At 41.0% G+C, this 24,227-nt stretch overlaps 1 protein-coding gene across 1 annotated transcript; it reads left to right on the top strand.

Annotated features, from left to right (window-relative positions):
* Positions 1-614: 614 nt before the first annotated feature.
* Positions 615-22,345, top strand: nat8l (N-acetyltransferase 8-like). The gene is made up of 3 exons (XM_038270374.1): positions 615-1,099; positions 3,693-3,857; positions 21,628-22,345. The coding sequence occupies exons 1-3, from the start codon at positions 820-822 to the stop codon at positions 21,993-21,995; spliced, it is 813 nt and encodes a 270-aa protein (XP_038126302.1). The 5' UTR covers positions 615-819; the 3' UTR covers positions 21,996-22,345.
* Positions 22,346-24,227: the final 1,882 nt, after the last annotated feature.

Genomic DNA, 24,227 nt, shown 5'->3' with positions numbered 1-24,227 from the left:
TTTTATTTAGATAGTTTATCGAAATATTTAATAACATAGATTGATAATTTTGTCGATTTATGCTCTGCTAATGTTATAAAAGCAGAAAATATAACCATATGTATAATCTATTTTGAGAAATGAAGGGATCCAAACATTTAGTGCTCAAAACAAAGCTATGATTTTATGGTTTAATGACTTTAATTAGCTGTAACAATGATTGCACTTTTAATCATTGGAATATTAGAAAAAGGTAACACTTTTAATCAAGTGCGTATCATTTAATTGATATCATATGTGTTTGAAGTTTTTAATTAAATGTGTATTTCAAAAACAGACGTTATTGGATTTTTTGAATTGAGGCACATTTTCTCTTTCAAATATATTGATTGTTGGCTTTAATGCAGACAAATAGCCTTAGTTATTTGATTGCATTTTTATATAAATAACATTAGATATTTCTCCCCTCCTAATGAGTCCACTTTCTCTAAAATCATCCCTCCACGGCAGAAAGCAGCTTGTTCAGACCTGACACATCCCTCCCCTCCTCCCTCTGCATCCCGCATCCAATCTGAGCGGACGGGCCCCCGCCCCCAGCCCCTGAACCCGCCCCTGCTCCCATATAAAACCGGCCCGGATCGCGCCGGAAAGTCTTGGTCTTCAGAACCGCTCAGGGTTGCAGCAGAGCATCCCCCCTCCTCCGTCTTATCCCTCCCCTTTCCATCATCCTCTCACTGTTTTTTAAGGAGAATCTTTATTTTTATTTTTTTTAACGCATCATCCATCCTCACCCATCCGCCTCTCTCCCAGCACTGAGCCGTCTGTCTGCAGGCCACTTGCATGCATTGTTCGTCTCCAAAAATGGTTTGCGAGACTAAAATCGTTGCGGACGAGCACGAAGCTATAGCTGGGACCAAAAAAGAGCCGATGATGTGGGGCTCCCCGGCGGGCCCCAAGGATGTGAGAAGGGATGCGGTGTTTATCCGCGAGTTCGAGCGCGCGGACAAGGAGGAAGTGCTGCGCATCTTCCACGAAGGGATAATGGAGAGGATCCCTAACACTGCGTTCAGGGGGATCTGGCAGCAGCCCAGGACCCAGTTCTTATATGCCTTTCTGACAGGTGAGCCTCTAGCAAAAAAAAAAAAAAAAAAAAACACTTTATCACACAAACTTCATCCTGATTCAGCTCATAAATGTATTTCCCGGTTCTAGATTCAGCCTCTGCAGATACGCAGGAATCTGTTGCAGCTTTAAAGTTTGCCAGGCGGCGCTCTGCTCCGGCATGCAGGGCAACAAAAGACATGCCGGGCGCATGGAGCATGTGTGCAGAGGCTGATGGTGCTGATGCTGTGATCACATGTGACTTCACAGAAGGAGGGAGTCAGTTTGAGGACCGGCCCATAGGGGGCGCCAACTACTCCAAAAATTAAAACAATAGAAATAAGAGATAAAGGGATACAAATCACTCAAATACGCCTCTGACCTTTTTCTCGTTTAGTTATTTAAATTAAATCCTACTCATCAGAGGCGTAGTCAGAAAATTTTTAGGCACTAACCAATGTACACTGAGGGGGGGCCGAATGCAGGTAGGCACCAGAACCTCACAGTCAATCTATGCTGTTCCAACAGGAATATTAACGAGCAAAACCTCAATTTCTTCTAAATAAAGATTAACTATTCTTTCCGAAAGCCTTTGCTAACAAATAAGCGCATATATTTAAATAAAAGGTATAGTTGATAAAATTCTTTCTTTGGTAAACATCTTTTCCATCTTCATTTCTTACCTACTTTTATCAATAATCATTCTGCATAAAATTGATATTTACAAGTACTAATATCTACATAGGGCTGCTCAGTGACACAGTTGGTAGCACTGCTGCCTTGCAGCAAGAAGATTCTGGGTTTGATTCCTGGCCTGGGGTCTTTCTGTATGGAGTTTGCATGTTCTCCCTAATCATGCGTGGGTTCTCTCTGGGTACTCTGGCTTCCTCCCACAGTCCAAAAACATGACTGTTAGGTTAATTGGCTTCTCTAAATTCTTCTTAGGTGTGAGTGTGTGCATGAATGGTTGTGATGGACTGGCGACCTGTCCAGGGTGTACCCTGCCTCTTGCCTGTAGACAGCTGGAGATAGGCACCAGCACCCCTCGCAACCCCACTTGGGATTAAGCATGTAAGAAAATGGATGGATGAATATCTACATAAAGCAGATGTGAGATCAATAAAGTCATAAATTGAATATTTAATAAGTTTTTTTTTTAATATTTTTAAACAAAGACTCCTAGATCAGTTGCATATATATATATATATATATATATATATATATATATATATATATATATATATATATATATATATATATATAAAAGAGAAAATGCAACTCATCTAGGAGTCTTTAAAACACCACAAAATATAGTTCTTAAAAGAGCCTGAATTTTGTACGTCCACTTTAGAGTATTAGTGCTGCCACCATCTGTATCAGAGGGAAGAAAATGGTAGGGGTGGCCAACGATTGGCTAAGCGTGGCCATGGCCACCCCTGGCCCCCCATCTAGCTCCACCCCTGCTCATCATGACTAGATGATGTAACTAACTTATAGTCAATCCCATAAAATCAGATTTAATCCAATTAATCCTTGATTTATAATTCCTCAGAGCTAAGCAGAGTATCCAAGAGGTCACTTAAGTGAAAGTAATAAAGTATTTGGTAGAAAAAAAGAATTTGGTAAAATAGCTGCTCAAATACAGAGTACTTCTTGGACCATCATTTCGTATTTAATCCTTAGAAATGATGCAGTCAGACAGATTGTGTTTGCAAATTCTGGTATGTCAAAGATTAAAATACTAATACATTTCATGATTACAAAATGGGACAAAAATCCTGGATAAGAAAAGTTAAAGTCAAGTTAAAACAGGAATATTATTTAAGTAAATAAAAGAAGCACAGCACAATAAAACTATTTCTAAAAGTAATTAAAAAATACTACAGTAAATGTAACTAAGTAAACATAACCAGTAACTACGCACTTCTGCAATTCCCTAAAGACATAAATGAATATAAACTCTTCTCAGGGATCCTACACATCCTTCAATCCTGACTTAATGTCCTGACTTTTCCAGACTGCGCGGTTTATTTAAAATATGAAGACACAAATTCCCTATGAAATTACTAGAGATGTTTCTACAGAAGTCAAAGTTTAAATGAAAATTAAACGTAAAAAAAAAATGATGGATTGATGTTTGATGGAAACAAAAATTGCTTAAAATATGTATGGATGACTGACACTTGAATGAATGGATGAGTAACGTACCAATGGATGGTTGGATGATGGAAACAAACAGATGGGTGGATATACAAAGAAATGGAATGATACAAAACAGGACACGAGTAAAGTTAGCAAAACCTGGATAATCAAGCATTTCCTACATATCCTGCTGGCATCCAGAGCAGGATAACTATAGGATACAACCTGGAAACCATGTAATTTAAGCTCCACACCTTCCCAGAAAGTAGGAACCTTGGCTACGTCAGTCTGCTGGATGTCTAACCCTGCTCACCTTCCACTGTTTCTGTTTTGTCATGTCAAACTGTTGTCCTGCTTTCTGAACACCTTGCTCTTCTCTGTCTGTTGTTGGATTCAAACTCTGCCAAAAATCAAACTTGTGGTTCTCTCTTCTGACAGGTTTCGTTTACTTTTCTTCCATTTCTCCATAGTAATATGCTTTTACGTGACCAAGTCTGTCACGCTGACCTGCTGTGCACCGCTCATTCTCATGGGTGCTCGCTACTACTACAGCAGGAAAGTTATCCAGAATTATTTGGAATGTGCTCTGCACACGGACATGGCTGACATAGAGGCTTATTACATGAAACCCACAGGTAAGGAATGCCTTTTACTCATTAATGTCTGACAGGTTTGTGCAATGTGTCAGCAGGAAGCTCAACCATGAGATCCCAAAAATAATGTAAATGCCCAGTGAAGTTTAGGTTATATACTTGCTAGTGTAACCCTTAATTAGCAGAAGGGATGAAGTTAAGTAGAAGCCAGTGTTAGTGATAGATTCACATAAAACATGGTTTAGTCCTCAGGGAGGGTAAAACAGTTCAATCTGCAGGTCTTCGTTCAGCTTTCCTTCCTCGTTTTTCTCACCCCTCCTCCATATGTATTTCTTACTCCTTCCCCCATCTGGCTTCCTATCCTCTCTGCTCCTGAACTCTAGAGTGGGGGTAGAGGGCATTGCAGGCCTATTGATTGCACAGAAGAGATTGCTGCTACTACGTCTGCACTAAGCTTGGTGTCATCTAGGCTCATTTTCTCTACTAAGGTTTCTAATTGGAAAAAGGAAAATCAATCAAACTTTTAACTATTCTCTGGCTTTCAGCAAATATGTGGCAGATTTTCTTACATTCCACTGCCTAGTCTATGATGCACAAGGCCAATAGAAAAATAACAAAATAGGTATTAGTTAAGCTGCTCAATTGCCCTCCCATTGTGGGCTGCTCTTTATCACCGGGCCCAGTGGTCTGATAATCCAAAGCATACAGTTGTAAGTTTAGCATTCCCCTTATTGCTGCAGAGCTGGGATGGTTCAGAGGGGTTCAGGCACCACTGATCCTGGACAATGCTGATCATTACAGCCCTGTATAACCGAGTGGACCCAAAAGGGATGAACCACGTTCTCCTGGGGAACAGTTCTGATACACAACTTACCCTGCTTTCATTTGTCACAGCAAGTAAAAAAAATGAAAAAACATTCAAGCTGCTTCTGTGATGTCACAACCAGCAACCTCTGTGTTTCTTTGTTTTTTTTTTTTATAAGACAAACCAAAATGATGCATGATTAAATTTTTTTTCAATTAAGGAGTTTTATATTCAACAACTTTTATGTCACAACTTGGAAACTAGTTGGAAACATCTAGTAAACAGTGTATGTGCAGTTTAATTTAGGTATTGAACCAGTGAAGTAAGAGATCATTAATAAAAAAACTTTCATGACACAGGACAGAAATACCCAGAATTCAAGGTGAGACAAACGGTGGGATAATTCAGAGTGTTTATTGAAATTGAGAGAGAGGGCTGCGGATCCGCGGTATCAGCGGCGAGGGCGTCTATCACTGTAGCTCTGTTGGAGAGAAACACAGGTTAGTGACCAATAATAATCTGACGGATGATTATCCATGTGAGTCACTAACCTGGTTTAACAGTACAGTCCATCGCTACAGAACTAGGTTGGATCCAGCTGGTAGGTTTCCAACAAGATGAGGCGGGCGCATCTGGATGCAGCATGTGGGCCCAGAGTCTCCCACGTGCTGCATCCCCGGAGAACAAGCAGGAGTCCGAAACCAGGTCAGGGAAACAGATCAGAACAGGAAGGCTCAGAGGTCCAGGGGTCTAAACCCAGGTCAGAACAGGAACAGGCTGGTTCAGGAGTCCAAAGACAGTTCAGATAAACCCGTTCAGATGGGAATAGACAGGCTCAGTGGTCGAGAGGCAGAACAGGTCAGGATCATGACATCAGGAAACCTATGGTACACTAAAAACACTGGCCAGCGAGAACGACACAAGTAACTTAAATAGAGGCAGGAGCAGGTGATCGGATGTGCAATAATGAGCAATAGGCAGAATTAGACGGGTGAATTTGAATGAGCAAACCCACATCTGACCAATATGGGATAAAGATATCGAGAAGTTTAAAGCAGGGTTTGGTTATAAAACAATAAATATAGATTTGGAAATTTCACTGAGCCCTATTCTAAAAGGATGTCCACCTAAACTGACAGAGCAAGCAAATAGAGAAGTCATCAAAGTTTGCATTCTGCCATATGCAATGCGGCTCCAAAGTAGGCAAAACCCTTCACTGCATAAATTCATAACAATAATAGTAGAATAAAGCTACTATGCTGCATCATCTTGCTAATCTGTCTATCTATCTGTCTATCTATCTATCTATCTATCTATCTATCTATCTATCTATCTATCTATCTATCTATCTATCTATCTATCTATCTAGATAGATAGATAGATAGATAGATAGATAGATAGATAGACAGACAGACAGACAGACAGACAGACAGACAGACAGACAGACAGACAGACAGACAGACAGACAGACAGACAGACAGACAGACTTTATTTATCCTAAGCTGAGAAAATGCAGAAAGTTTTCCTCTGGAACCTAATTAATCTGGTTTTAGAAACTGGCAGTGTTTCCCACAAAAACTCTGTCGCTGTTTCCTATCGTTCCCCAGCTGCTAATGCACCAACAGGACAGTTTTAACTAACAGTGTTTTTATGGCTAAAATAACTTCACTGCAACATAGATCAAAGTGATGTGGTTCCTAAATAATCATTTATTCCCCCATAAACAAACTGAAACTCTACAAATAAAAGTGGTCACTAACATGTGTTGATGAGGATCTGTTTTACATATATTTTTTTATAATTTTAGATTGACACAATCACATTTTAACAACATTTATATATGTTGTTCTACAGCAAAGAGTAGGCTTGTATTTCTGAAAACCCATTGATTCTACACTATTTTTACGGGTTTAATGCAAAGATGAAATCTTAGACCATTTTAAAAAATCCTACAAACAGCAAACACCAGATCCAAAATGATTTTAATGGTCTTAATATATTGTTTATGAATATATTTATATGATAGACACACATCACTTTTATCTAGCTTCAGTTTAAACACTGAAACTAAATATTGCATGTGAAACCTACTGAAAAAGCAAAGAGGAATAGATTTTCCCTTTAGGACACAATCTTTTGTTGCCATCTTTACTTTGCCCTGAAGCTAGAAATAAAAGCAAAGCTCTGCTGCACTCCACCACTATCTGGTGTAAAATAGATCAGAGGAAATGGGAGAAATATGTTTGAAGCACAGAAAATGAGGAGAATGTGAAAGATTAATGTTTGTGTGTGTTAGGATAAAGAAATCGGGAGCTTCCTGGTTACCTGCTGAATAAAAAGAGACATTTCAGACTACTCAGCTCATGTATCTGAAAAGGCATATCTCTTCTATTCCTTCCTTCTGGTATACTGTATTTCCTTTCCTTCTCATCTTTTTAATTGATCTTTCATCTACTGTACCCTCCAGACAGAAAGGAGGCAATTTTCCATCTTACAACCAAAGAAAAGCCCAGTAACGTGCCAATTCATGGCAGGATGTAGTAACTCATTGACCAAAAAAAAAAAGTTATTTAATGCAGATTTAAAAAGCATCAACATCTCTGTAAAGGCCAAGTTTAAGTAGATGATGCCCTAGGGTCTGCTCTCTGCAGATGTAGCATTGTGCAGCTTGATGCAATCACCAGCTAATTTATACCACACAGATTGCATCAAAGCATCTAATTTCTACACAAGCAATGTTGCACTGATGCCATTATAAAGATACAGATAGATACATTACAGAAAAGGATACATTCACACTAATAATTCAAATAACACAAAACCTTAAAAAGTAATAAATACAAATTTACTAAATGATAATTTAGTAAAATATAATATTGATTTTACATTTTTATAAAAAGAAATTCTAAAAACAAAAAACAAAAACAAATTAAAGTGCCTTGCTCATGAACAGTTAATCAAGATCCTTGTCAAAAATTTAGTTCAGGAGCTCCATCAGACATTACTTATTTTATTTGTGCAATTTTTATATAAATCAATGTCATGATTTCCATTTTATCTATTATTACTTTTATCAATTTTACTGCTAGCTGATTTCTTTTTGCCTTTAATGGAAGGGCACATAAACTTTCAAGCACAACTGTAGTCAGTCTTTTAATATGCAGAGGCTCTGTCTGCATCAGTGAAGATTTGCTCACCTCAGCATGCTGCAAGCTTAAAGTAGCTAAAACATGCAGTCAAGTGAGCAAATTAAGTTTCAGTTACAGCTAATCTGTCCATTACCAAGTAGGAAAAATACCTTACAAAACAAAGGCTGTTATGCCAAAAACAACAGACCCTGTCCAGGAATAGAAGAATATAGTATTTTTAAATAAACCAAGATTAAAAACAGTATGATAGAAGTTTTTTTATGGAAAAACATCTTTGAAATAGCTTTTTTATTTGACCTTTTAAGGCTGACACCTCAGTAGTCCACCACCCATGCATCTATAAGTTTTTAGATTACTTTCCTTAATTTACTTTGCGTCAGCAGTTCCTGCGCTTTTCATGTGAAGTCAAGCGCCTCAATGTTAAATTGGTCTGACCTAGCAAACAATCGAAGCGTTGTATGCGAGATGGATTTTGAGGATACTTGCTCACCTTAGACACCAATGGCAACTCCATTTAAGGTAAAGAAAGTAAATAAATAAAAAACTTATCAAGTATGAGCATGAGCTACAAGAACAAGCAGAAAAGCCCTGCAGTTCTGCATTTTGGCCACAGGTGGCAGTATCATTAGAAAAGTCTGTGATGCCTCTTTAAAGTTAATACAGATCACCTGTAATTAGAAAATAAAATCAGGTATTAATATTTAATCAAGGAGATTTTAGAAAATATACACTATCTGTTTAGTTAAATGATTTTTGAATAACTTGTAAAAATACTAGAAAATTACCATGAAATATCCTGAATTTTATTAATTACAGGACTAAAATTAGAACTTAGGTTTTTAAAATTGAATTCCTATAATATCAATCATCACATACATGTGAAGTCAGATTTTAGAGACACAGATATGCAGTTTTGTGCAGTGTTTGGAAGAAGTAGAAATCATTAATAATGCACTGAAGCCTCATTATTCTTCTCTTATGTTTTAGGCGGTTATTAAATCAATACTTAACTAGGGCGTCGTGGAGAGACTAAATGATGTGTCAGCAGCAGCTTCATTAATCATCAGTGAGATTTTTCTCAGTAACCTGAGTCTCTGTTGATAAATTGAAAGGATTTATCATCACATAAAAGCAGTTCAAAGCTTGTTGTTTATATCTGAGTGATTAGGTGTCCTCTGTAAAGATCAAGAGTTATGTTTGCAAGTCGAGTCAGGTAAATCATGGGAAACGTTAGTGTCCAGTGGCTTGAAAATCCTCTTGTTCTTTTCTGTATTTCTCATTTTTATCCTTTTATGCCACAAAGTAGTTCGTTATTGTGATGTGCAAGGAAAATTATAGTTATAGTAAAAGTTTTTACAAACAAAATCAGAAAAGTGCAGAAAAACCCAAATAAAATATGCTTAAGCTTGTGATATCAATAAAGGCAGAATTGTTCAGATATAAATAATCTGGCAAGACAGAGCAAGCCTGGTTCAGTGTTAGGTGTGTGGAGCATTTTACTGCAAAAGTAATATTCCTATTCCACAGATAGAGTTGAGCTCTTTGATGCTTTTTCAACATGGGGAGGAAAGTGTAGACATGTAAATAATGGCCTTGATACAGTTAAGTGTAGCGCTTGTGAAAATTGGAGCCTGCAGGCTAATCAGCCCACCTGCATATGCCTGCTGATGGGCAGCGAGGCTGAAATTCTGAGGGGGAAGCGAGTGCTCCTAATGGACGTTTCAAAGGAGAGCGAGAGAGTCACAAAATGTCACACATGAAGGCATCAGTCTACTCTGTAAAGATAGATCAGGCTTAACAGCCAGAGTGATGAAAGCGACTTCTGTCTTAAATCCTCACTTCTTGGCAAATGAATTATTTATTTTTCAGCATTTCTCCACATCAGGGTCTGACCGTCCGCTTTCATTTATTGGTGGAGAAGAAACTGCTGATGTTTGAGTTCCCAGTAAGGAGCTGATCCAGTCCTTCAGCATGCACTCTGACCCGAAGCGTAGGCTGTCTCTTGGAGCCTGCATTGAGGAGGCTGCATATATTAAGAGCATCACTGGATCGTTTTTCTAAATGAAAAGAAAATACATAAAACAGCTGGTAAATAAAGACGTTTAATCAAACTATCAATGACTATTAATGATAATAGCCAGATGTAAAGGAGAAGCAAAGCACTGAGCAGCCATCCTGAGCGTGCTCATGCGTTTATCTTCCTGTGAAAGTAGACTACAGCACAGTGAGACCGAGTCAAGACGAAACGCTTATCAACCAAATTAGCCTTGTAGGTTTCATCTGAAGGAAACAAGTATAATCCTGTTAGCTATTTAATCCAACCCCTGCTCCTCTATGTGTGTGTGGTTAGGGGGGGATTTTATACTAGCTTCCAGTCAGACCATCACAGTGTTTGACACTCCCACACTGATACCAGCACTGTGCAGTAATCTGATTTTTTTCCCCTTCATGTCGGATGGATTACAAAGGATCTTTACTGCTCTTTCTCATTTTCTCGCCTTCACTCGCCGCTTCATTTCATCTGTTGAAGCCCCCCCCCGCTGTAATAACAGCAGATTATTCATTATTCTTTCCTCCTCTCTTTGTGCTTAGATGTCCTTGGCTTGCAGCAATAGCGGGTCGTTGTAGGATCATCACTATTACTGTCAACACAGAAGAGCCTGCAGTTCTATTTATTTTTTTTCCAAAAGACATGAATAATTTCTATTTTTTTTAGTCCCTCTTTTCTCTCCTCCCCTCTTCCATGTCTTTTTTCCCCTGAGTAAGTAGCTCATTCATTCAACTTACACACGAACACTAACCCTCTAACTATAGCAATGCTGTGTTGAGCTTCTGCAGCTGCTAAGCTGCAACAACAGGGACCTTAATGCCTCACATGTCTGTGTAGTCAGCTAATGATCTGTCAGACTAATGTGGACAAAACAGAGAAAATAAACTGAGGAGAAAGTAACTCCAGAAATGTCAAACACAGAAAATGATAATAATCCTTATTTATACAGGCTTCACTGACAGTATTTATTCAGATTTTGAAGCCTCATAACATACGTCTCTAGAAACTATTCTGGTGAACAGATACAACTTTCATTCTCTGGTTACTTTTGCACTCGACTGCAAACATTGTAGCAGAACCATTTAACAATTTGGAAACCGTACCTCTTTATAACCTAGTGACCAGGAATCCAGCCAATGTTAAACCTGTGTGTTAAAGCTGTGATTTTAAGACTGTTAAAAAAAATGTGTTTAGGGCTATATATGATCTCTAGGTGTTTTCCTATGCAAACTCTTCAGTTCACTATAAAAAAAAAAAAAAAATATATATATATTTATATAAAATTATAGATAGATAGATAGATAGATAGATAGATAGATAGATAGATAGATAGATAGATAGATAGGAGCAAGGGTATTAGCTTGAGCATACAACGGGCTGCACTGCCCATAACTTGGTTTTATTTGTAACACCCAGCACAGTGTTTGACAGCTGGAAGCTGAAAAGATTTATCTTCTTTACTCCTATAGATCATGATCAGACTTTTATATGGATTGTACTTGTACTGTAACCCAGCAGTACTTGTACTAAAAATTACTAAATCATCTGCATACATCAGATGAATAAGTTACCAGCCACACAATCAGTGTTGCAAGCTCCCAACTTGGTTGATAGTTCAACCAGATACAAATGAAAAAGAACTTGGAACGAAATCCCACCTTGCTTCACCCTTTTACTAACTTGGAATGGAGCTGAGACAAACATAATTAGAAATAGTTTTTAAATGGCAGATTCCTAACAATTAAACTGTGACAGTTTCTTTTCCAAAGAAACACTTTGCCAACTATCAATAGTTCAGCAAATGACTGAAAATCTGTTCATCATATTTAAAAGAAAGTGAAGGATTGAGATAAGTCAGAATTGGGTTTGCTGTTGTTTGCTTTTCATAGAGGCATCCCTTTTGAAAAAAAAAACAAAAAACAGGACATATAAATGTTATAAGTAAACCAATGTGGAGCTGTGTAATCAATATGTCGTCTTTGACTAGATAAAAGTAAAACCAAGAAAGCAGATCCTTTAATCCAGGTCAGTTTGGTTATTACAGTCCTCCCAGAACAGCTTTTCTTTCCTGGAGGTTCTCAGATCATGTTAGCGCAGCTTAGAGGAAGATATATAAAGCTCTCTGAGGGCTGTGGTCAATAGGCCACCTTCACTTACTTGAAAAAGAAACATACAGGGGAAAAGGAGAGGGATGAGATGCAAAGGTTCAACTAGTTTTCTCTTTTCACAGTGTGGCTCTTTGTCTCATGTGATATGAGCTATAGACACAGGGTTAAGTAATGTGTACCATCCTTTGAGCAGAGGGCCAGAGCGCTGCTTGCTGTCCTCACTGCTGGCACGAGCTCAGTTCAGACAGATGGTCAGGAGCTTTTTCATGGAGGCGTAACCCTCCCACCAAACACACAGAAGCCTAATATAAGTGCTGGGGCTAAAGGGTTGACTTTGCAGCTTTGACTTTTACTTATAATAAACTTGCATTTCATAATATAAAAGTTGATTCTAAGAGTTGTGAGGGGACTTTAAAGGGCAACCATATCTATTCAAAAGACATCAACACCTGATTTGCATTGATGTTTTGTCCTTTATTTATATTATTCTTTGTTCCAACTGAAATAATGTTAAAAATAACTACCTACCTCTAAAAAACAAAGATTATGTACCAAGGTTATATACATTGTTGATTTCTCTGATTCACAGATGCTTAAATATATCCAAGCCTCACTGATATTTAATAAAGTAATCCTTAATAAACAGTAATTCAACTGCCTGCTGATCCACCATTGTCCTGGTTGGATGTTTTTCTCCTCACCTAATAATAAGTTCCCTAAAATAGGTTGATTTCAAGGTACGGATGGTCAATTTACAATGTTTTAGCTCACCCATTCCAGAAATGTTAATGTTAAGCTGCAGGTTATATTGGGGCATTGCGTAAATGTGATGGAAGAGGAGGACTAGATCCAAACTGTTAAAGACAGACAGTAAGAAAGGAGAAAAGGTAGAGCATAAGAAGTGTACATTTTAAGGGAGAAAGTTAAGCAGTACAGAACGAATGAATGTCAGTAAGATGGGAGAGGAAACAAGGAAGGAAGTGTGGTTGGATGACAAGTTTGAGGAACAAAATAAGGACATTGGTAATGAAGCAAGGGTAGAAAATAGATTGGAAATAACTTTGTTCTGGCCAATAATTATTCTGATTTATATGAATGAGCTACTTGTTTCCCTAAGGTAAATTTGATGACGAGTCTATTCTTTGATATTCAAATATGACCTTTAAAGCTGTTTTTATTCAATCCGTGTTCTGAGGATGTTTATCACATAAGCCCTTTGTAGAAAGGCAAGCTTCAGCGAGAGCATCCAGATTAGTGAGCCACTGTTTGCCAGCTTGGAGGGCAGGAGGGAACATGGGATCGCCCGCTGCTGCACCCCGTGCATCAAAAAAAGCTTTCATTCTGTAACAGAGGAGTCCAGATCGGCTTAACGCAGGTTTGCAATCCTTGCTAACGCCTTGGACTCCAGCAGAAGCTGACGCCGTCATCATCAGCGGTTTCTATCTGTGACGCAACAAGATGCTCAGATGGAATAAATGACAGTAGAGCGGTAGTTCAAAAGCAGTGAGAAATAGGACAGCAGCTCCAGAGGTCAGACTCAACCCCTTATAGAAGCGTCTCATTGACGTTATCTGTAGCAAACAGATGGTATTTTAGAAAAAAAAGAAAGTATAACATAACAAAAAACAAGGTTACTGAAGTGAATGCATGACGTTAGATTTAGTTACCTAACAACAGAAAAAACATAAAAGGTCGAGCTTATAACGTGGCTTTTCTACTTCGTATGCAAGTTCTTACGTTGAGTCGGTTTAATCTTTATTATCATTTTGAAAAGGAAATGTTAACACTATTCATACCTTAAACACCATTGAGGGATTTTAACCTTGAAGAAGCTGATATTGGATCTTATAGTGGTTCTCATGGTGGAGCTACATAATCTGCTGACAGGTTGCTCTGACCTTGTATCTCAATACGAAAGTCTTTTTTTCATTCAGTATGTGACAACTTTCCAACACAGTGCAAAATGTCTATATTTATCTGTGTATCTTTTATCTTTTTGGATATGACAGTAAAAAGAAACAGGTCAAAACTGTGTTTAATTTCTTTCTAGTTAAGTCAGTATAGGTTTCTTTGCTTTCCACTTAGCCCCTGACTCCATATTGACCATCTGTAATCCCAGAGCTTTTAATCAGTGGAGTCTTAATGAATAGCTAATGTCGTTAGACATTAGACAGTGCTCATTAATCAAGTCCCTCTGGTTTTCATTCTTCTGGTTTTTTAGGCAGATTTAACCCAATGCTATTAAAATGTGGGAGCGGGATGTTCCTCCTCCCTCTTCTAACAGCTGCTGCACATCCAGTCATTGCAATGAACCCCTGCGTTTGTCGAGTTTTGTGGGTTTTCCATCAAAACAAACATCTTTTGCATAAGGCGTGTAATATTGTGGAAATGTATTTGAAAGAAATTAGCTCTCATTATAAAATAAGAATGGTCTGTGTTTATGTAACATGCGGGGAAAGGAATTTGGAATAAAAGTATGTTGTGAATTAGATGGATTAACTGGATCTGTCCACTTTTCCTCCCTTCTATCATTAAAAATAAAATAATATCTTAGGAAAACACTTTGGCATAACGGCAGCTGTGCAGCAAATTGAGGCTCAAAGTCTGTATCTATTTGTGGTTAAGCTTGAGGAGAAGGAGAAAGGTAAAATGATAACATGTATCGGAGAGCACCACAAAGAAAGGTGTAGGCCAGTTCATGGTACAAGGGCTGCATGCAGGTCAAGATAGCCCATTTCCAAGAATGCTATAGTGGCTGGACAGGCACTGGACATGTCCTGAACTCAGTGTCAGACGTGGCTGCCGAATACTTGGATGAAGTGAAGCAGCTGACAGATCTCATGCTGCCCCATCTGAAGACTGTCCTGGCCAGGCAGAGGATGGATGAGGAGACCTTCCCAATGGACCCTGTCAGTGAACAGGCTAGTAACATTGATGGCACCCCTGTGCACAACATTGGGATGGAGAGACAATGTGGCAAGGTGGACTACAAACTGAAGAAGTTGGGCACACTGAACGCAGTCAATAGGTCAATAATTTTACAGAAGTGCCAGGAGCTTCAGAGGTTTCAAGGCAGCAGCACAAGCAAAAAGGGAGGTTGAACTCAACTGGAGTAAATTCATGAAGGCAAAATTCGAGAGTAGGGCAGATGAGAAACAAGAGATGGCTCAAAGAAAGGAGAGTAAGAGACTAGACATGCTGGACACACTGAAATCTTTTGATGCCCCCTTCACGATAGTGGGGAAGTTGAAAAGTTCCTTGTGGATGAAAGTCTGCACAAGAATGCAAAGCTGCAGAGAATGAAGCTTGAGGTTCAGTTTGCCAGAGAAAGCACCAAGCTTCTGCCTAAAGTCAATCCTATATCTTCACAATCCAGGTGACACTTCCCAGAAATGGCAAAAGTGCAATTCTCCAAGTCATAATGGATACTTAGAATTTTATGGTGGTGGTAAGTATTCATGAAAACAGGTAGCCTAACATTAGTGAATGGGTGAATTCTGGAAATAACCTAAAAATCTTACACAGTGCACCTTTAAGCAAGGGGTTTCTTTCGTGCTTTCAATTTTGCAAAATCATCCACCACATCATTGAAGTCCAACTCTCTTGTCAGCTCACTCTCAATTGCCATTAGAGATAACGCATTTAATCTTTTCTGAGTCATTCTTGTGCGCAGCTCATTTTTTACTCTTGACAAAAGAGAGAATGAGCGTTCTCCCTCACAGTTACTGACCGGTAGAGTGAGAAAAATCTGTAGCGCAATGAATGTATTAGGAAACGTAGGCTGTAGTCCAAAATGTATTATTGTTTTGAGCAGTCCTGAAGGGGTCCTCTCCTCATCAGTGTTGTTGAGCTGTATAAAAGATTTTAACTGTATAAGCTCCTGTCCAAGACTTTTATTGAGGTCAGATGGGTATGATTCAGTGAGAATCTTGGCGTTGTGAAGGACTGAAGCATTGGACTCTGTATCCAAAGAGAAAAGGACACTGAACAAATTGTTCAGATGTTTGTAGGCCTCCAGACGGTGATTAAGGCTTGAACTCAGTTGATCAATAGAGGCAATAAATGTCTCTATTTGAAACAGTTGCCTTCCCTCAAGCACGATTCATCAGCAAACTTTTTACGTTTCCTCGTCCGTTCAGCCCTGTAAGATGGGGTGCCACCCAACATGTTTAAAGCTTTCTGCTCAAAATGATCAAATAAATCTCTTTGGGAGAGAACAAAGGTGCGCAGAGATTCCAGCAATCTAACTGCTGTACCAAGGTCCATGTCTGCTTTTTGAAGTTGCAGACTTGTGGCCTGAAATCTGGACAGAACAGTGTCCCAAAAGCCTGCCATGAAGGCCATCTCAAGTGAATCCAGCTTCCGCACTAGACTGTCAGCTTCAGTTCGTGTGTCTCATTTCTCTGTGTCGTCAGTGGAAATAACCTGTAGTGCTGCTTTTATTTTACTGTAGTTCTGCCACAGTGCTTTGGTAGATTCCGCACGGCAACTCCAACGCGTGTTGGATAAAGCTTTAAGTGTGAGATCTATGTTGGAATTGCCAAATACCCTGTCCCATCGGTGTGTGGATGCAGTTGTGAAGTTGTAAATAGACTGAATCAAGTCAAAATACTTAGAGACTTCATTTCCACATCTGTCAATGCTGTTGACTCCCACCAAATTCAAAGAGTGAGCTGCACATGGAATATAGTGTATTAATGGGTTGCTTTTCTTTAAGTGAGCCTGCAACCCATTATACCTCCCTGACATGTTGCTGGCATTATCATAAGCCTGCCCCCTGCAATTTGACAGCTCTAACCCTAGATTTTCCAACACAGACATGACACAGTTAGCCAAACTTTCACCTTTATGGCTAGTAATGGGCTCAAACCCCACAAAGCGTTCAACAACACTGCCCTCTTTGCTAACAAAACGGAATATGAATGTCAATTGGTCCACATGAGATAAATCTGGGGTTGAATCCACAATGATAGAGTAGGATTTGCTTGCTTGCAGTTCATCTGCTATAGCCTGTTTGGTTTTTGCACCCATCAATTCAATGAATTCCTCACAAATGGTGGAGGACAGATATGAGGTATTACCTCGACCCATCTGCCCAAACTTTCTGATGTGATCCTTTAGAAAGGGATCAAATTCAGCCAGGACCTCCAGAATACCAAGGTAGTTCCCATTGAGAGGAGACCCTAACGATTCATTTTTACCCCTAAATGCAAGGCCCCTTTCTGCAAGGAATTTAATGACTGCAACAACTCTTTGTAACACCTGCCTCCAATAGCTGCTCTCTGCCTGAAACTGTTTGAACAGGTCTGCATCAACTGTGGCACCTTTGGCGTGGTTCAAGACTGCTTGCATGCAGGTTATGTGCTCAGCACTTCGCTCATGTTCACCAAATCTTTCTGAGTGTTTCCAATCACAATAGCCTGTCACAAAAGAATGCGTTTTTGGGGAAAACAGTTTGCATGCAAAGCAGTAAACATTACCAGTAGAGGGAGAGTACATCAGCCACTCTCTTTGTACTCGTTGTCCATTGGGCAAGTGTGAAGTAAAATGTTCATTGTTTAGGCATCGGGTTTTGCCTCCTAGCCCACTGTTCCTCACAGAAGCTGGATAATGGCTGTGACGGTTGTGAAATGATTTTGCACCTCTTTGAATAAGAACTTCCTTCATTGACTCAGTGAGGGTCTCAGCCCATTTAGCGGGATCACTAGGTAGAGTTGTCACTGTAGATGGTGTTGAAGAAAGATTCAGCTCATTTTCTATGCTGTCCAGAGGTGCAGTGACCTCACATTCATCCGAGCAACTGGCTACTGCTGAATTGGTTGAATCATAAGCATCAGAAGCATTTGGTTCATTGTCTACACTTGTAGTGGTCTCAGGATCTTGGGAGCTACATGCTAGCTCAGGTGCATTGCTAACCTTAGCTGAATTTGCAGTAGCATTTATAGAATTGCTTTCAGCAGATGTCTTTGTACTGAAGAAGCTGGAGATATTTGGAACACTCTCAAGTAAAACTGATTCCTTTTTTTTCTTTTCTTGGCTCTTTGCCTATCACAACAGATAGACCATCTATGTGTGTGTGTGTGTGTGTGTGTGAGTTTGTTTGTGTGTTTATGATCGGTGCTGCTTCCTTCAAGTGTGTGAGGTGATTTAGAAAACTAGCAACCCAGCATCAACACTCCAAAGCAGAGAATAACAGCTTACTAGCATAGACAATTGAGAGCAGAGAATCAACTGATTCGTCTGATAGACAGCAGGAGAGCAGAGTGGTCAGTGATGATCGAATCAAGAAAATGTCTAAATGGCAAGGGAACAGACTGATTTGTACTGAGGAGAAAGAGAGAGAGAGCCAATTACAGTGAAATATATTCCAAAAGAGCCAAGTGACTAGCTGAAGGCAGGGACAAATGCCTTGGAGTGACCAACAAGAGTGCAAAGTACCAAATGGCAAAATGTGGGAAGACCAACAGGCAGATCTGCTTTTACCACTTATCTTCACAACCAAAAAGTCGCTAAATTATGTTTTTAGTCGCTAGCCAGGTATGGCCAAAAGACACGAAATCTAGCGGCAAAGTCGGTCAATCACACTGACAGTGAAACAAATATTTTGAAAAGATAATAATTGTACAACTTTGTGCACTTTTGTCTTCTATCTAAATATTTTCTCAAAGGACACCAAAATGTTGCTATCTGCAGGCAGCTTGCTAGCTATGATGGCAGCAACGATGTCTGCCAGACAGGAGAGAGTGGTCAGTGACGATCGAATCGAGAAAATGACAAAATGGGTCAAAAACCAAAAAGTTATTAACTGACAGCAGTGACAAATGTCAGACTGTAAACTTTTTCGAAAGAAAAGGACAAAATGGGAAGATGCTGATAGTAACAGCAAAATGGAAAATATAAGAATTTCCAAGTAATGCTCAACTCAAGTGTGTGTGTGTGTGTGCGCGCGCGTTAAACTTCTTGTTGAATGATTTCAAATTATCTCTGAGTCTGAACTGAGGGAAAGGAAACCAAATTTTGAGCAGTCTCTCACGAGTTCAAAATACCAAATGAGGAGATTCTAAAAGAACAGACCGGTTTATGAAAGACTCGATGGGGGAGGGGCACAGCTAAGAATACTTGAGTGAGATTCTGTGATCCAAATTCGAGATAGAGCTTTTTGATAATGATAATTTGTCAGAGTAAGGTTGTGTAATCAAAATTTGAGAATGAGCTTTGTCAATCAATCAAGAATATTTGCATTAAGTTCTGTGATCAAAATTCAGAAACAACCTTTAATAATTGATAAAGAATATGTGAGTGAGGTTGTGTGATCCATCCAATTTGAGAATTAGCTTTGATAATAATGATTGAGAGCCTCTGGCCCTCTGTGGATCATGGCCGCGGGGCCAATTTTGCCTGGCCCCTTGGGGTCTCTGTTGGTCGTGGCCGCGGGGCCAAGTTGGCCTGGCCCCTTGGGGCCTCTGACCCTCTATGGATCGGGGCCAAGTTGGCCTGACCCCTCGGGGCCTCTGGCCCTCTATGGATCATGGCCGCGGGGCCAAGTTGGCCTGACCCCTTAGGACCTCAGGCCCTCTGTGGGTCGCGGCCGCGGGGCCAAGTTGACCTTGCCCCTTGGGGCCTCTTACCCTCTATGGATCGTGGCCGCGGGGCCAAGTTGACCTGGCCCCTTGGGGCCTCTGACCCTCTATGGATCGGGGCCAAGTTGGCCTGACCCCTCGGGGCCTCTGGCCCTCTATGGATCGTGGCCACGGGGCCAAGTTGGCCTGGCCCCTTGGGGCCTCTGACCCTCTATGGATCGGGGCCAAGTTGGCCTGACCCCTTGGGGCCTCTGGCCCTCTATGGATCGTGGCCGCGGGGCCAAGTTGACCTGGCCCCTTGGGGCCTCTGGCCTTCTGTGGCTTGCGGCCGCGGGGCCAAGTTGGCCTGGCCCTTTGGGGCCTCTGGCCTTCTGTGGGTCGTGGCCGCGGGGCCAAGTTGGCCTGGCCCCTTGGGGCCTCTGACCGTCTATGGATCGTGGCCGCGGGGCCAAGTTGACCTGGCCCCCTGGGGCCTCTGACCCTCTATGGATCGTGGCCGCGGGGCCAAGTTGGCCTGGCCCATTGGGGCCTCTGACCGTCTATGGATCGTCGCCGCGGGGCCAAGTTGGCCTGGCCCCTTGGGGCCTCTGACCGTCTATGGATCATGGCCGCGGGGCCATGTTGGCCTGACCCCTTGGGGCCTCTTACCCTCTATGGATCATGGCCGCGGGGCCATGTTGGCCTGACCCCTTGGGGCCTCTTACCCTCTATGGATCATGGCCGCGGGGCCAAGTTGGCCTGACCCCATAGGACCTCAGGCCCTCTGTGGGTCGTGGCCGCGGGGCCAAGTTGACCTGGCCCCTTGGGGCCTCTTACCCTCTATGGATCATGGCCCCTTGGGGCCTCTTACCCTCTATGGATCGTGGCCGCGGGGCCAAGTTGGCCTGGCCCCTTGGGGCCTAAGATTATTATTTTTGCAAAAGTAGTTTTGCTTGGGTCGCGGCCGCGGGGCCAAGTTGGCCTGGCCCCTTGGGGCCTCTGGCCCCCTGGGCCCGGTAGGCCCGGTCATTAATCCACCTATGGTTGGGGGGACTTGGTTTCCCGCATCCCACCTGTGCCTGACTTACGACCTAACCCTGTGCGGGCGATATGGCCGCCTTTAAGTATGTCTGCTGAGGACTGCTGCAGCCTTCCAAAGCAACGCCTATCTATCCTTTGGTGCTGTGCATCAAGACTTCCCAGAGCACAGATTTGTACACATGAACCAACCCACTGAAATACTAATAATCCAAATACTCGATGGTCATACAAACACAGCAATGTGTCTGGCTTTATTAGAGTCACTCACAGCGCTAACGTAAACTGGCCCCTATAGGATGTCACCCTCTCTTTATGGTATGCCTGGAATGCCCAGATGAAACAAAAAAACAACAACAAAACAACTTGACCTTATAGCTTAAACCTACTGTTTTTGTGTGCTTTTTGGCTCCAGGCATGGGCAGCTGTAAGAAAATCATATTTTAAAGACTGACGTGCTGCAGCAGCCAACACAGTCTCTTTCATTTTAACATTGTCAAAGATTTAATCGTTAGAAAAAAATGTAGATTTGCTTAATTTTGCATGAAAATAGGCCCTCACTGGCTAACACTATCAGCACAGCTGATATAAAATTACTGATAGTAGACAAGTAACAGGGTCCAGGAGATGGATGCAGTCAGGGACTCCAATAATTGGTATTCAAAGAGGCCCTGATCTGATCCAACTAAAATCCAGTCCTAAATGCTTCCCCTGGATCTGAAAACAAGTTTCTATTTAACTGATTTATAGATATAAAAAGTTTTAACAGTTAAATATAATAGGATTACTGTTTTAGGTTTTAGGAAATGGTCCTTTCTAAATCTAAAACAATACAGTGCTTCTTTAGCCCATACGCCAGAAACAGTAGTTAAACAATCTTCAAGCCATGTGCTTATTTTTTTATTTATCTTATTTAATTTTTGCATAGTTAATATGAACTAGAACTAACAGAAAGGGACAGTGGTAAAAAGCTGAAATATGTTTTTGCTTATTGGATAATTTCAGTGTATTCTTGTTAAGCTTACTAATTTATTGCTTAGCTACAGGATTCCTGTGTTTTGAGGCTGCAATTTAATCAAACTTCTCCTCTTTCCTTCCACCAGGCTCTTGTTTCTGGGTGGCAGTTCTTGATGGGCGCGTCGTGGGCATCGTGGCAGCGCAGGGCCACGAGGACGACAACACAGTGGAGCTGCGACGCATGTCGGTGGACTCTCGCTACAGGGGCAAAGGGATCGCAAAGGCCTTGGGCCGTCGAGTTCTAGAGTACGCCGTGCGAAACAACTACGCCGCGGTGGTCCTCGGTACCACCGCTGTCAAACTGGCCGCCCACAAGCTGTACGAATCGCTGGGCTTCTGCAGGACGAGCCAGAGCGAGGACTACAGGCTACCGGGGATGAGCCGATCGCCGCTGGAGAGGCTCTTCTTTCAGATCCGCCACAGCCGCTACCGCCTGCAGCTCCGTGAGGAGTGAGAGGTGAAGGAGGGAGAGAGAGAGATGGAGGAGGGGAAGATGGAAAGGAAGGAAAGAGGGACAGAGAGAGCAAACATCCTCCTTGACCTTTGAACCCCAACTGCATCCTCTCCTCCCACAGCTTTTATTTATTTTGTGCCATTCTAGATATGTTTAACACTTTTACTATTTCCTAGCGAAGTCACTAATGTTTTTCTATCGGTTCTTAATGTTGTTTTAGTGTTTTATATTTACTCTGATGGAGTATATATTTTTTCAGTTTTATTAAGCTATTTTTTATTTTTTGGCATTTTTCTCCCTCCCTGTTTACTAGAGAAATAAAACGAGGCACCTTTAGGGGATAACTGTCTGGCCTCCCTCCCCCCTGGCAAATTGAATGCAACAAGGAAAATACATTCTGCTGCAATGCAGGGGGGGCGGACAGGAAGGGGCAGTGGGAAAACATTTAACAGCTCCAGCAAAGATGTGAAAAAAAAATACTTAAAATTAAGGAACCTCATCTTTATTTACAATGTCAAAATGATGAGGATTTCCACAGGACAAATTAAGATCAAACTTTTTTTAAACACAGCGTTAGTTTTAAACATCTACCAATAGATCCCATTGCAATCCTTATCTCCGACGAAAATCATCCCACATCTACCTTTATTAACGGCACGTGCTCTCGTCTTCCTCATTCTGAGGATGAAGATGAATGCATCGGTTCATTTTACATCCCTGGGAACAGAAAGTCATTGACTTTGTTAAAAGCAAATTGTTAAACTTTACCAGTGCTGGCAGTTAGCCTAGCAACACTTACATATTGTGTAACACACATCCCACCACACACACATATAGAGGTAATTAAGAAGATGGCCTCTGTTTTAAGAAAGCATATTGAAGCCCAGGAGAGCAGATTGCCAGGGTGAGATTCAGGATGTTAACCAGAATAAGCTGCGTTTATCCTGAACGTGTTAATAAACAAAGTGACTTATTCTAAACATCTGCCTCTTTAGTTCCTCCAAACAAATCTCCAATTCTGAGTTTTTTTTTATATAATTGAATCAATGCGGCACTCGTTTTATCTCTCTGGTTCTGTGGACGGGTTTGTGGTTTAAGGTGAGGGGAGGGTGGAGCTTTCTCGCTCAGAGCTTGCGTTTGTGTGATCACTGAGGGCTTGCCATGGCGTATGTTTGTGGATTCACGAGGCAGGTGTGTTTTACGTCACACCAGGCCTCTGTCGAGTGTTTGAGGACAAATTTAATTTTAAATTTTTTTTTTCGGGGTGGGATGGGCTAAAAATGAAATATTATCTAACTTAAACTACTTTATATGTGTGCTTATGAATTGTTTACTGATCAAATCAAGTTAAAGTCTAACATTTTGAATATGTTAACAGCCTAACTGACAAAAAAAAAAAGGTTTTGTAATTTTCTAACTTTAACGAAGCTCCACGTTTAAATATGCAAATTTTACTGTCAAAACCACGACAATGACGAAGTAGCTTCAGTCAAACACTTAACACGCATTCAGGTTATTGGATAAAACACGACAACTTAGCAATACTTTGAAATGTACAGTTACGTGACTGAGCACAAATTTCCAAAACCAGTATTAGAACCCATGTATTGGCATGAGCATCCCTCCTGTGTGTTTTTACTGTGTATAGAGCTGAATACTCATGTAGCAAACGTCGACGTTTCTCTCCTACCTGCTTACTCCGACCCAACAACCAGCAGGAGATTCAGCAATCCGTGACTCTGAGCCTTAGTTGTGTCATCAGACCGTTTTCATAATGCTAAATTAAATGTACAGCAAAGCATAAGAAAAAAAAAAGCACATAAAGAGAAAAAATAAATAGCATTTGTCCCAAATCAGCACCATACCTTACTTTCCTTTACCCTCTGACCTACTCATGACTCTGTCTGCAACCCTGGGCTGGACAAAAAAGCCCAAATACCCTATTCATAACCTTCTTATCTCTGCATGTGCCCCCCTCCAAGCCTTGCTGGAAAGCTTTAATTATTTCATTTCAAACTGGTTGGACCACTCCAAGACCCGGTCCCCAATCTGAGAGCAGTGTGACGACACCTTTGCATCTAGGGGACCGAGTGGCGTCAGGTTGCACCTGATGGATGGTTGCGTGAGCACACAGAGCGACATACTGTGCGTGCTTGGTTAAGAGTTGGTGCAGAAATATAGATTACGCTTACCAACCGCCTGGACGACCTTGTGCCCACCAGCTCCCCAACT

The sequence above is a fragment of the Cyprinodon tularosa genome, unplaced genomic scaffold (genome assembly GCF_016077235.1).
Source record: "Cyprinodon tularosa strain WSP-4 unplaced genomic scaffold, ASM1607723v1 ctg76, whole genome shotgun sequence".
Lineage (NCBI taxonomy): Eukaryota > Metazoa > Chordata > Actinopteri > Cyprinodontiformes > Cyprinodontidae > Cyprinodon > Cyprinodon tularosa.
The sequence above is the reverse complement of the archived record's forward strand: the minus strand, read 5'-3'. Positions and strand labels throughout refer to the sequence as shown.